Source organism: Entelurus aequoreus, linkage group LG09, assembly GCF_033978785.1.
Source record: "Entelurus aequoreus isolate RoL-2023_Sb linkage group LG09, RoL_Eaeq_v1.1, whole genome shotgun sequence".
NCBI lineage: Eukaryota > Metazoa > Chordata > Actinopteri > Syngnathiformes > Syngnathidae > Entelurus > Entelurus aequoreus.
The window spans coordinates 30,236,856-30,249,388 of record NC_084739.1 but is presented as its reverse complement, the minus strand read 5'-3'; the positions used below and the strand labels follow the sequence as shown (position 1 = coordinate 30,249,388).

The 12,533-nt window shown below is 40.3% G+C and overlaps 1 protein-coding gene across 2 annotated transcripts in view; it reads left to right on the top strand.

Moving 5' to 3' along the window:
* The window catches only part of egln1a (egl-9 family hypoxia-inducible factor 1a), an 85,143-nt gene that overhangs the window by 46,967 nt on the left and 25,643 nt on the right, over positions 1–12,533 (top strand). The window contains exon 2 of one of the 2 annotated variants that reach the window (XM_062058548.1): positions 4,102–4,221. The exons of the other annotated variant lie outside the window; for it this stretch is intronic. Within the exon in view, the coding sequence (XP_061914532.1) occupies positions 4,102–4,221 (120 nt within the window). The remainder of the gene's footprint in view (positions 1–4,101; positions 4,222–12,533) is intronic. 2 annotated transcript variants of the gene reach the window in all.

Sequence of the window (12,533 nt, the reverse complement as noted above, 5' to 3'; positions counted from 1 at the left end):
AAATGTTTGGAAGCGCAGCTACGTACTCACGGTATCGCGTCTGTGTATCCAAATCAAAGTCCTCCTGGTTAGAGTCTCTGTTGTCCAAGTTCTTCGATCTTGACTGCATCTTTCGGGAATGTAAACAAACACCGGCTGTGTTGTGTTGCTGACTTCCCTCGCAAAATATCCGCTTCGCTTTGCTTGCTCAGCTTCTTTCTCCATAATGCAATGAACAAATTGCAACAGATTCACCAACACAGATGTCCACAATACTGTGGAATAATGAGATGAAAACAGAGCTATTTCGTATTGGCTTCAATGGGGAAGCCATACCTCTGTTAAACTGGCTACGTCATGCGCATACGTCATCATACCGAGACGTTTTCAAGCGGAAGTGTGGCGGGAAATTTAAAATTGCACTTTATAAGTTAACCCGGCCGTATTGGCATGTGTTGCAATGTTAAGATTTCATCATTGATATATAAACTATCAGACTGCGTGGTCGGTAGTAGTGGGTTTCAGTAGGCCTTTAAGGCAACGTCCCTACAGCCCTCTGGACATTACTGTTCTAGCATGTGGTTCTCTCCGAGCCTGCGGGTCGGTTGCCGGAGAGGGAACCGCGAGATGGCCCAGTGTGGCGGTGCTGCCTCGCTACCCCCCTGGCAGACCGATTGGAGACTTACGACCCACTCGACTCATGTTCAGGCATGTGGTTCTCTCCAAGCCTGCGAGTCGGCCTCTATTGCATGGAAGGGACCTACGAGATGGCCCGGTGCGGGGGTGCCGCTTCACTACCCCCAGTCGACCGATCGGAAGTGAGACAAGACAACCCGTCTGCCCTAGTTGTCCTGCTTCGGCAACCCGCCGGTTCGGTGTTTATGCACATTTTTGGGGGTAATGGAAATGCAGCTAGTGACTGAAATGTAAATAAGGGGCAGAACTGTGAGAGGATAACACGACAGCCAAGAGGTTTAAGTCAGGGGTGTCAAACTAATTTTAGCTCAAGGGCCGCATGGAAGAAAATCTGTGCACACGCGGGTCGGATTATTAAAATCATGGCATTGAAACTAAAAAATAAAGACAACTTCAGATTGTTTTCTTTGTCTTATTTTGACACCCCTGGTTTAAGTCTTTGCTCGAATGTGTTTGTGTGGATTTTTGTGTTCTCTCCATACTTGTGGGAACCCGGGGTTCTCCAACACTCCAAAAGCATTCATGTTAGGTTAGACAATTAAAGATCAGAATTTTAGTGAGAGTGATTTGTTGTCTCTCTGTGATTGACTGGTGACCAGTGCTGGCCTTTTACCTGCTTGGTATTCTCTGTGGTTGACTAAGTCAATTCCCTGACCATTGTTTGAGGAAATAAAAGAACTATTCCAGCCTATGTGTACAAACCTCTCCAAAGGGTGGTCGAAGAAGAATTATATTTTAACATTTCCATTCAGTAAAGATAAGAAGAGTGACCAGAACTTTTTGTATTATTATTTAAATGTATGGCAGTCTTTATTATACATTTTATTTATTAGTGACTGTCTGCCACAAATAGGTTTTGACCCTTGGCACACTGTTAGCTGGCAGGGGAAGTGCAACAGATCGGTTTGGTATGTACCTCGTCACTGTAAATCAGTGGTCTCAGACACGCGGCCTGCAGGCCAATTGCGGCCCGCGAGAGGTTATTTTGCGGCCCGCACCTTAACATGAAAATTTAATGTTAGTGCGGCCAGCAGTTTTATATGAATGGCGCTTGACAGCGTTGTGTGGGGAGCTGAAGAAATCTACCAATCACGGTGTGGTATATGGCTCTCGAGGACCGAACATTGACGTCACTTGTGTGATGCAATCAGAGAAACGTTTTCCGCTTTTCCATTAGACCCACACGCGCTCTTCCTCCCTCCTTCCCTCCCTCGCTCGCCCGCCTGCTCGCTCTCTCGCTCTCGCTCTCTCTCTCTCTCGCGCTCTCTCTGTCACTGTGTGTGTGTCTCTCTCTCGCTCCCTCCCCCGGCGCCGCTGTAAACAGTCCGGGTCGGGGAGACGAGCGGTCCGGTAGCTTCCGAAGCACTCCGCCGAAGGACCGAGCGACAATACAAAACTGTGGTGCACTGGACCCCAGCGCTGATACTCCGACAGAGAATCGCTGAGCGAATCGGACGTGTAACACGTCAGTCGTGATGTTAGCCCGTTCGGGGCTAATTGTGTTACCGTAACTGTAGCACAGTCTTCTAAGACAAACCAAACTGTCGTGTGCAGCAAACATGACATGACATGCCCAAGTAATTCCTGGTTAGATAAATGGTATTTTGCACGATCAGATATTGGTATAATTTCATATGAGCATTGATACATGGTTAAGTAATCGATTAACCCAGGATATCTTCTATGCAAGAATTTGATGCTGGGTACTTTCTGTTTGAATGGTATGAATCTGAGCTTCATTATTTTGGTGACTCAGGATTGGTTGGTTGGTTGGTGTTAGTTTATTTCAAACATGCATACAATTAGAATATGATTCATCACGTTTCCATCTTCTTATTACAACATATCCGAAAAGGAGAAAGAAGAAGCAGATGTTGTTTAATCCCACTCCTTTTCGTTTCATAATAATTTCTATACCACATTTGTTTGTACTCGATCTGTAACACAATAGTACATAAATACATGCATTAGTAAGTAAATAAATGAGTATGCAAATAAATATTAATTACAAAAATAAACAATAAATACAGTTCTCATAAATAGATAATTGCTGTAAGTAAGTTTGGATTCACATAATGAGATAAATAAGATTTTGTCACTTTCAGTAAGGTCCAAAATTTTTATCATGATTCTTCTTCTTTGTACTTTGTAAACACTTGGAGTTTGAATATTTTCTTAAACTGGATAATGTTAGTGCCTTGTTTGACTTCTTTGCTTAATCCATTCATGATTTAATTCCACATACTGATCGGTTTTAAGATGTACGCGCACACAAATGTTTTCAGTTACCTTTTCCCCTCAAATTATATTTTTTCTCTTTTGTTGAGAAGAATTGTTGTACATTTTTTGGTAGTAGGTTATAGTTTGCTTTTTGCCTAATTGTAGCTTTTTGCAACTGCACCACATCATTAAGTTCCAATAATTTTGATTCAATAAATATGATGTTTGTGTGTTCGTATACACATTTTTTTGGTACGATATAGAGTCGTACTAAATTCCTAAGTGGTACGCATTTATTTTTTAATGCATAAAAGCTGTCACTGACCAATATTCACCGCTGGAGCGGATAGCCAGACATGCGGGGTAACTTCACGAGCCTGGGGAATGTGCATTACCACCGCCAGTTAAAGATAGCGCTAATAAGACATAGTCTGGAGACACTCTTCTGTCGCTAGCGGTGTCCAAATTGCCCGTGGTCCGCAAATGGCATTCATTTTTTTATGGGCCTGTACTACCGGAAGAAAAACAGCAAAAATGGCAAAGCAGAGTAAACGGAGAAAAAGCTGAAATTGATACTAACATAACAAAAATGTTTCTTTAAATATATCATCATGGCCAATTATGCACATTAGACAGTGAGCCCACCACCACAAATAGATTGCAGCCATGGAAGGAAACCCTGTATGGGTATTTTTTTTAAAGGATTTGGTTGATGTTACTGTAGAGTAGCAGACTTGGTAGGTGACAACAAGACCTTTGCCCTGTATAGGCTACCAATAATCCATGTTTGAATTATCTGTTGTATCTATAAATGGTTGATTTATATAGGCTAGTAAGATAAAGTTTTGTACCTGACAAGTTTTGGCTATCTTGCTTCTGCAGCCTTCATCAGAGGTGTCACGTATGTTAGCGTGATGTCATCTGTGACGTGTTATATGGATTGTTCCATTCCACCTGAAGTGGTGGGATGGTGGTGTCCCCTGGTGTGCCTTAGTAGTCTATATAAATCAACCATTTATAAATACACATTAGTATGTTTTATCACCTCTTCAACACCGATCAGTGTTGTTTGTTTTCTCCCACAGCTGACAATCAGCCTGTTTTATAATACTACCTTATAGTAATATTTTCTGCTTATATCCTTGCTTTTTATTTATTTTTTGATTTTTTTATTACTAATAATCATTTTGGTCTTCTTGTCTTCAGGCAATGGTAGCATGTTACCCTGGAAACGGGACCGGTTACGTGCGCCATGTGGATAATCCAAACGGCGATGGACGCTGTGTCACATGCATTTATTACCTTAATAAAGATTGGAATGCAAAGGTATGTGAGTGATGTGCAGAGGAAACTCATTCCCTCCGCATTAGCTTCTTGACTCAGTAAGATGAAGTTGGAATGAAAACTCTATTAATAAAATTAATATAAATTCCCCTAGTATTTGTAATAATTATACACCAATTTAATGGTAGAAGAAGCACTGTTATGGTAATGTAGCAAACATCTCTATCTTAATGACACTAACTCTCTAATTAATTATCACAAATACATACTGTATTGTCAAAATGTATTTAGTTATCAATTAAACGTATGTAGCTGTAATACGTTTTGCTGCAAACTCTGCTTGAATCAAATGATTTGCTCTGTTTATTTTGTCTTTGATCAAGAGGCCAGAGTATGATAGTTATACTTGTTTTAAACAATACTGATAAACAATTTTACCGCCACTTTCTCTGGAGTCTGCTACTAAGCTGACAAGCTGAAGTTGCTGAACTGAACTTGCTGACCTGGTGCATGTGTGACGTCACACATAATACTGATGACAATAGGACCTCTACCTAGCCTTTTTTGTGGAATATTTTTCTCAAATATTTTTGTCAAATTCCAGATTGCACAACATATTTTTGAGGTACCAATGTATTTAGTACCAACGCACACCCCCATTGTTGAATCACTTGCAAACTGAGTCATATAAAAGGCTCAGCATGCGTGTATGTTCTTAATGCTGTTTTATTCAACTTCCACAGTGTCAGTACGTGCTGTCCGGCCATACTCCTTGTTTATAATCCCATTAAAAGACGATCCTGCTTATCCAGCCACACCCAAAAGTCTGCAGGAACACGATTTCCCCCACCCCCACCCCATATGCTACATATTAAGCATTTTCCTTGTGACTTGTTCTTATGTACTTGGAGTTCAATTTAGAAAGAAGATGATCCAGTACATATGTTTTTCTGGCATCTTGTGTTGGCGGCATCATGTAGCTTTGTGTTAGTCTTGTGGTTAACACGATCATGGCTTTCACCTGTGTGTGCGTGCGTCCGTGCCTTTGTGTTTGTGTTTGTATGAGTGTGAGTGTGTAACTAAAAGCTCCACTTGTGCGTCAAACTGTGCATCAGGTGGACCCGTCTGCCCTCATGCTAATCATCGGGGCTGTTACGCCATTGCTATTGTTGTGTTCACACACAGCCTTCAATTATTCCAATGAACCATGTTCTGAAACCCAGTTTGACTTGGCCATCATTACATTCAGACCTCTGATTGGCTGATTTATGATTAGCCCCTTATTATAGAATACGGTTGTATGGATACTGGGGCTCCATTAGAGAGGGCCTTGGTTTTTGAATGTTCAGGTTCAGTTGTTTCATCTGTGTATAGGCCATTTTCTCCTATTATATATCTTCATATCTACAACACATCTCATTATAGGCGTTTGATTATTTTAGGGAATTCATATAAAATATTTAATTCCCGAATAGATTATTAGATGTAAACTGTTTTCAAGCTTCGATTGGGTGCAGGACATGTGTGCGTTTTTTGTATTGTATTGTTAGTCTGTTATATACATTGTGCTCTCAAGTCCCAATCAGCCCCTACCTTCCACTATGACAAAATGATTGACTGCTTTGTAAAGAGATTTTGGCCAGAAATTTTAGAAGTACACAGAGTGACCCGTTTTTCGCATTTTTTGTTGGTTACAATAATGCTTAATACATTAGTATTCTGTGAACAAGTTAGGTTTGAAATTTAGATTTGACTGAAAAAATGCTATTAAACTTTTCAGTCAATTTATGAATTTGCATGTTCAGGTATTAAAGGCCTACTGAAACCCACTACTACCGACCACGCAGTCTGATAGTTTATATATCAATGATGAAATCTTAACATTGCAACACATGCCAATACGGCCGTGTTAACTTATAAAGTGCAGTTTTAAATTTCCCGCAAAACTTCCGGTTGAAAACGTCTAGATATGATGACGTTTGCGCGTGACGTCAATGGTTGAAACGGAAGTATTCGGACATCATTGTATCCAATACAAAAAGCTCTGATTTCGTCGCAAAATTCCACAGTATTCTGGACATCTGTGTTGGTGAATCTTTTGCAATTTGTTTAATGAACAATGAAGACTGCAAAGAAGAAAGCTGTAGGTGGGATCGGTGTATTAGCGGCGGACTACAGCAACACAACCAGGAGGACTTTGAGATGGATAGCAGACGCGCTATCCGATGCTAGCCGCCGACCGCATCTATGATCGGGTGAAGTCATTCGTCGCTCCGTCGATCGCTGGAACGCAGGTGAGCACGAGTGTTGATGAGCAGATGAGGGCTGGCGTAGGTGGAGCGCTAATGTTTTTATCATAGCTCTGACGAGGTCCCGTAGCAACAGCATTGTTAAGCTTCGCCAGGTTGGAAAGCATTAACCGTGTAGTTACATGTCCATGGTTTAATAGTATTGTTGATTTTCTGTCTATCCTTCCAGTCAGGGGTTTATTTCTTTTGTTTCTATCTGCATTTAAGCCCGATGCTATCACGTTAGCTCCGTAGCTAAAGAGCTTTGCCGATGTATTGTCGTGGAGATAAAAGTCACTGTGAATGTCCATTTCGCGTTCTCGACTCTCATTTTCAAGAGGATATAGTATCCGAGGTGGTTTAAAATACAAATCCGTGACCCACAATAGAAAAAGGACCCTTGAACCTAAGTTACGGTCAGAGCGAAAAAAGATACGTCCTGCACTGCACTCTAGTCCTTCACTCTCACGTCCTCATCCACGAATCTTTCATCCTGGCTCAAATTAATGGGGTAATCGTCGCTTTCTCGGTCCGAATCGCTCTCGCTGCTGGTGTAAACAATGGGGAAATGTGAGGAGCCCTTCAACCTGTGACGTCACGCTACTTCCGGTACAGGTAAGGCTTTTTTTTATCAGCGACCAAAACTTTATCGTCAATGTTCTCTACTTTCAGCAAAAATATGGAAATATCGCGAAATGATCAAGTATACACATAGAATGGATCTGCTATCCCCGTTTAAATAAAAAAAATTCATTTCAGTAGGCCTTTAAATCAACCCTACTTGTTTGAGTTGAAGAGCTCGAGCACACATCTTATTTTGCATTAGCACAGATGCTAACAATTTACTACTTCAGTGGAACATCTAAGGTCAAAATGCGAATCAATCCGAGATGCAGGTCCAAAACTGATTTGTTCACAATACTTTTTTTTTTGGTTTCCAGGCTCCGGGTGTTTTTAAACTTTTGTTAACAATACAGTGTTTTAAACCAGAATCTTTTCAAAGTGTGGAATAGTAAGCCTTCACTCAGAGACTATAGAAGGGTTAGGAGTTCCCTTACCTCCCACCCACCCAAAAAGGAGCACATTTTATTGAGTTGTCTCCCGAAATGTCTGTTAGAAATCGCAAACCCTGAAGTCTTCTGGCGCCTTCTAGGGAAGGCCCACCATACATTAAAAAACACATGTTATAAGCAACATTAACTGTCATAAAAGTGTAAAAATAAGTTAATCACTAAAGGTAAAATCAATCTCAGGCGGATCTGTGCGGCGTCTTCAGTCATGCGGACGCTGTATCGATCCGTTGTGGTGAAGAAGGAGCTGAGCCGGAAGGCAAAGCTCTCAATTTACCAGTCGATCTACGTTCCCATCCTCACCTATGGTCATGAGCTTTGGGTTGTGACCGAAAGGACAAGATCACGGGTACAAGCGGCCGAAATAAGTTTCCTCCGGTGGATGGCGGGGCTCTCCCTTAGAGATAGGGTGAGAAGCTCTGCCATCCGGGGGAGCTCAAAGTAAAGCCGCTGCTCCTCCACATCAAGAGGAGCCAGATGAGGTGGTTCGGGCATCTGGTCAGGATGCCACCCGAACGCCTCCCTAGGGAGGTGTTTAGGGCACGTCCGACCGGTAGGAGGCCACGGGGAAGACCCAGGACACGTTGGGAAGACTATGTCTCCCGGCTGGCCTGGGAACACCTCGGGATCCCCCGGGAGGAGCTGGACGAAGTGGCTGGGGAGAGGGAAGTCTGGGCTTCCCTGCTTAGGCTGCTTCCCCCGCGACCCGACCTCGGATAAGCGGAAGAAGATGGATGGATAAAGGTAAAATCTAAAAGCAATAAGTCTTAACTTTAGTAAGAATTGTGAGATGTAAAGGTGAGTCGCAGATCACTTGGGCCTCACACATCTTACATTTTAACATTCTTAATTGCTACTCATGTGCAAAAACAATGGTTTTTGCACCTGATGTAAAAAGTGAAAATAATAAAACATTTAAACAAGCAACAACACGCATGGTAGGGTTGGACAAATTTATCTGGATGTGTCTACTTCATTAAACGTGTGTTTTTGACAACGGACTACTTAAAATGAAATGAAATTTTGCACAAGGTCCCATTAAGTTCATCAAATTGTTTAGTTTTATAATATAACAATAATTGGGAAGAAGCAGGCTTTATTCAACCCAAATTCTCAAACTGTCAAACCAACTCATTGGTGAGTTTCAGCTGTCTCTATCCTTCCTGTACAATAAACAGGTACAACTGATACCTTCCTTCATTTTAACGAATGCATCTCACTGAATAATTTTTCCAGCAGTGATTAATCGCCATGTCCATGTGAGTTTGTTTTCTTTTGTTTTTTGTGTCTCCCGTCCAAACAGGGTGCAAGAGGGTTCACTCTGTGCATCGCTCTCAGCACCTGTGCATGTTTAATAGTACAACTAAATGAGTAAATCCTCTTGTCAGTCGTCCACAAACTTTGTCTCTACTGTATGTGTGGAGGCGGAACTGCTAGTCTACACACACAGGAAGAATCGAGGGGTAACAAATATAAGGAGGAAGAACGATAATGACATCGATACATTTCCCGTTGTGGGAATATTTTTCCCTTCAAATCGAATAAGCAAGATGAGCCCATGCATCTACACAGACGAGAGAGCTAATATGTCGAATTAGTTTGGAAGTGATGTCAAAAAACACACGACCCAATTTTTCCCACTGGAAAAAAAAACTCTTCAAGATGTTCAATATTTATTGAAGTGCAATTTTTGCTAACCAAAATTGAAAGTCCATTTTATTTTCATGTTTATTTATTGCATCCATCCATCTTCTTCCGCTTATCTGAGGTCGGGTCGCGGGGACAGCAACCTAAGCACAAAAGCCCAGACTTCCCTCTCCCCAGCCAATTCGTCCAGCTCCTCCGGGGGGATCCCGAAGCGTTCCCAGGCCAACTGGGAGACATTGTCTCCCCAACGATTCTTGGGCCTCCCCGTGACCCCTACCGGTTGGACGTGTCCTAAACACCTCCCCAGGGAGGCTTCTGGGGGGCATTCTGACCAGATGCCAGAACCACCTCATTTGGCTCCTCTCGATGTGGAGGAGCAGTAGCTTTACTTTGAGCTCCTTCCGAATGGCAGAGATTCTCACCCTATCCCTAAGAGAGAGCCACGCGACAGTGGAAACCCATTTCGGCCGCTTGTACCCATGATCTTCGACGATTCATTTAATGATTAAAATACGTGAACATTGCAAAGACATGCACCTGGGGATAGGTTGATTGGCAACACTAAATTGGCCCTAGTGTGTGAATGTGAGTGTGAATGTTGTCTGTCTATCTGTGTTGGCCCTGTGATGAGGTGGCGACTTGTCCAGGGTGTACCCTGCCTTCCGCCCGCTTGTAGCTGAGATAGGCTCCAGCGCCCCCCGCGACCCCGAAGGGAATAAGCGGTAGAAAATGGATGGATGGATGTATTGATCCAGCGCATTTGAGAGCAGTGCACCTATTGGTGAAGCAGCTTGTGCTGCTGCTGATGTAGCCTGTGTGGGGAGCAGGGGTGGGACTACTGCAGTGCAGATAGAGCAGTTCTACTTAAATAGTAGGGTGGGACCCCCTGTGGGCGTGAATGTGACCCTGGGGAACATGCTTTATCAGTATCATGCTTGAAAACCCCGCTTGGAAAAGCTGTGCACTGCAAAACGTGCTCATTGGAGCCATTAATCCTGACTTCCTCATTTTGAAGAAAATAAAATAATAATAAGCACAAATTGTTTTATTCGTTATTGTTTTTTTAGGTTTAAGTGTTTTATACAGTATATTGTGCCCTTGACTCAATATTGCTAATTAATTTGAATTTATCATCATTTATTGAGTCTATTTTATTTTTCAGTATCAACTTGTTCAAGGTGGTCAAAAAAATAGTATAGTTTAATAATATATATTTTTTTTAATTAGGCAAATTGATCCCCTTTAAATATTTTCTGTTACAGACTGAAAAACAATGTTAATACAGTTATTTTTTGTTGTAAGTTGATCTATTGTATATTACAATTTTGTAGACAAATGAAGCTATTTATAGTCGGGGGCAGAAAGTGGGGAGAGCGCAAAATTGTATCTTCTTCCTAGGAGGGTTGTAACATAATATAATTGAGAAGCACTGGGATAGAGAGAGATGCCTTAAAAAAAGTTACATAGTGGGCGCAGAGAAACTGTCAAAGGTTTTGCGATCATTTAAAACTGAAAAAGAGAGACAACATGGTGAAATGTTTGCGCTGTCAAACAGAGCTAGCATTTCACAATGTCAATGGTGCAACATTACTAGAAAACATCCTGCATGTTTAGGAGCGGCAAACAAACCCAAAACAAGATAAAAGTCTATTTTGACAGCTGACGCCATCTCATACATTTGACTTACATCACAAATGTTTTATTCAAACACATGTGAGAACATGTTAGCATCTACAGTTTGAATGTTAATGCTAACATGTTGTTTGTCTAAAAATCTAATCCCACTCCTCCAATTAATATCTTTTCAAATGTTTACGTGTTAAATTGTTAAATACATCCTCACTCAATTTATCATACTTGATCAGTGTTTTTGTTTAGTTCTGTGCTTTATTTATTAGCTATTACCTGGTTCATGTTCATCTTCTGTACATTTGTTGTTGTTTTTAAACATTTTAACTTTTTTTTAAAAATACTGGTATGTAGTGATGCTTCCAGTATTAAAAGTGCAATTTAAATTTCATGTACTTTAATGAAAAGAAAGGTCATTAGAAAAATCGTTGTTTTACTTTTTTCCCTAAAAGTTGCTTTGAGACGAGAAAGTGTTTTATTCAATTAATCGAACAAATTAATTGATAGGTTATTCGATTATTAAAAAATAAAGTTTGTCTAAGTCTAATTGATAGCTGCAGCCCTTGTTCTAATTACAATGGTAAAAATACTTAGAAATAAAAGTGTATCGTGTTTGAAAGGGTTACTTGCATTATACATCATGATTAATTAGTGTTTAATTTGGTCTAAAACTAATTCTGACAGTAATATCAGCAATAATTTGTAAGACATTATACCGTCCAGCGAAATGTGTTATCAGCCCAGCTTACACCAGCAGTAAACGATCACTTGCAGCTTCTCCCCTCTGGCCGGAGGTTGTTAGTACCATGAGGCAAAACAAACATATAAATGCAGTTTTGTCTCATTTGCCATAAAAGTATTAAACAACTTGTAGTCACATTTTTCCAATATTAGTTTTTGTGTAATTTTTTATTTTTTGGGGTTTTATTCTGGCCTGTCCCAGTTTTAACTGATACTGATTTTTATTCTGTCCTTGTTTTGAGGGACTTTAAGTACATATATAATCTTATCTAATGTTTGCATTACTTGTGGTGTGGTAGGTCTTTTTTTTGCATGTCTGATATTTTTTACTTTCTCCTGTATATTTAATAAACGTCCAGAATTTTCCTGCTGCAAAACATGATTACCTTTACAGTGCATCCGAAAAGTTTATGCAGCTCTTCACGTTTTCTACATTTTATTATGTTACAGCCTCATTTCAAAATAGAATACATTACATTTTGTGCTCAAAATTCTACAGAAAATACCCCATAAAGACAATTTAAAAGTTATTCTTTTTTTTAGTTTTGCAAATGTATTATTTGTTATTTAATATATTAGATACATTTTATTAAAAATAAAAAAATCAAATTTATTCACACTCACAAGTATGTACAGCCTTTGCTGCCCAATACTTTGTTGATGCAATTTGTCAGCCTCAAGTCTTTTTGAATGCGATGCCACTGTACACACCAATCTTTGGGCAGTTTCACCCAATTCTCTTTTCAGAACTTCTCGAACTCTATCAGATTGGATGAGAAGCGTTGGTTTTAATCCTGGAATAATGCTGTTACAAAAAAAAAATTGTGAAGCGCTGTTAATACTTTAACCAAATCATACCCTTTCTCAGTTTCTTTAATAATTACAAGTACATCACATTCTGTATAAAAGTTTTACCATAAACCAATATTGGTAGTGTTATGATAATCAAAAATAGTAAATACATGTTAGATAGCTACTA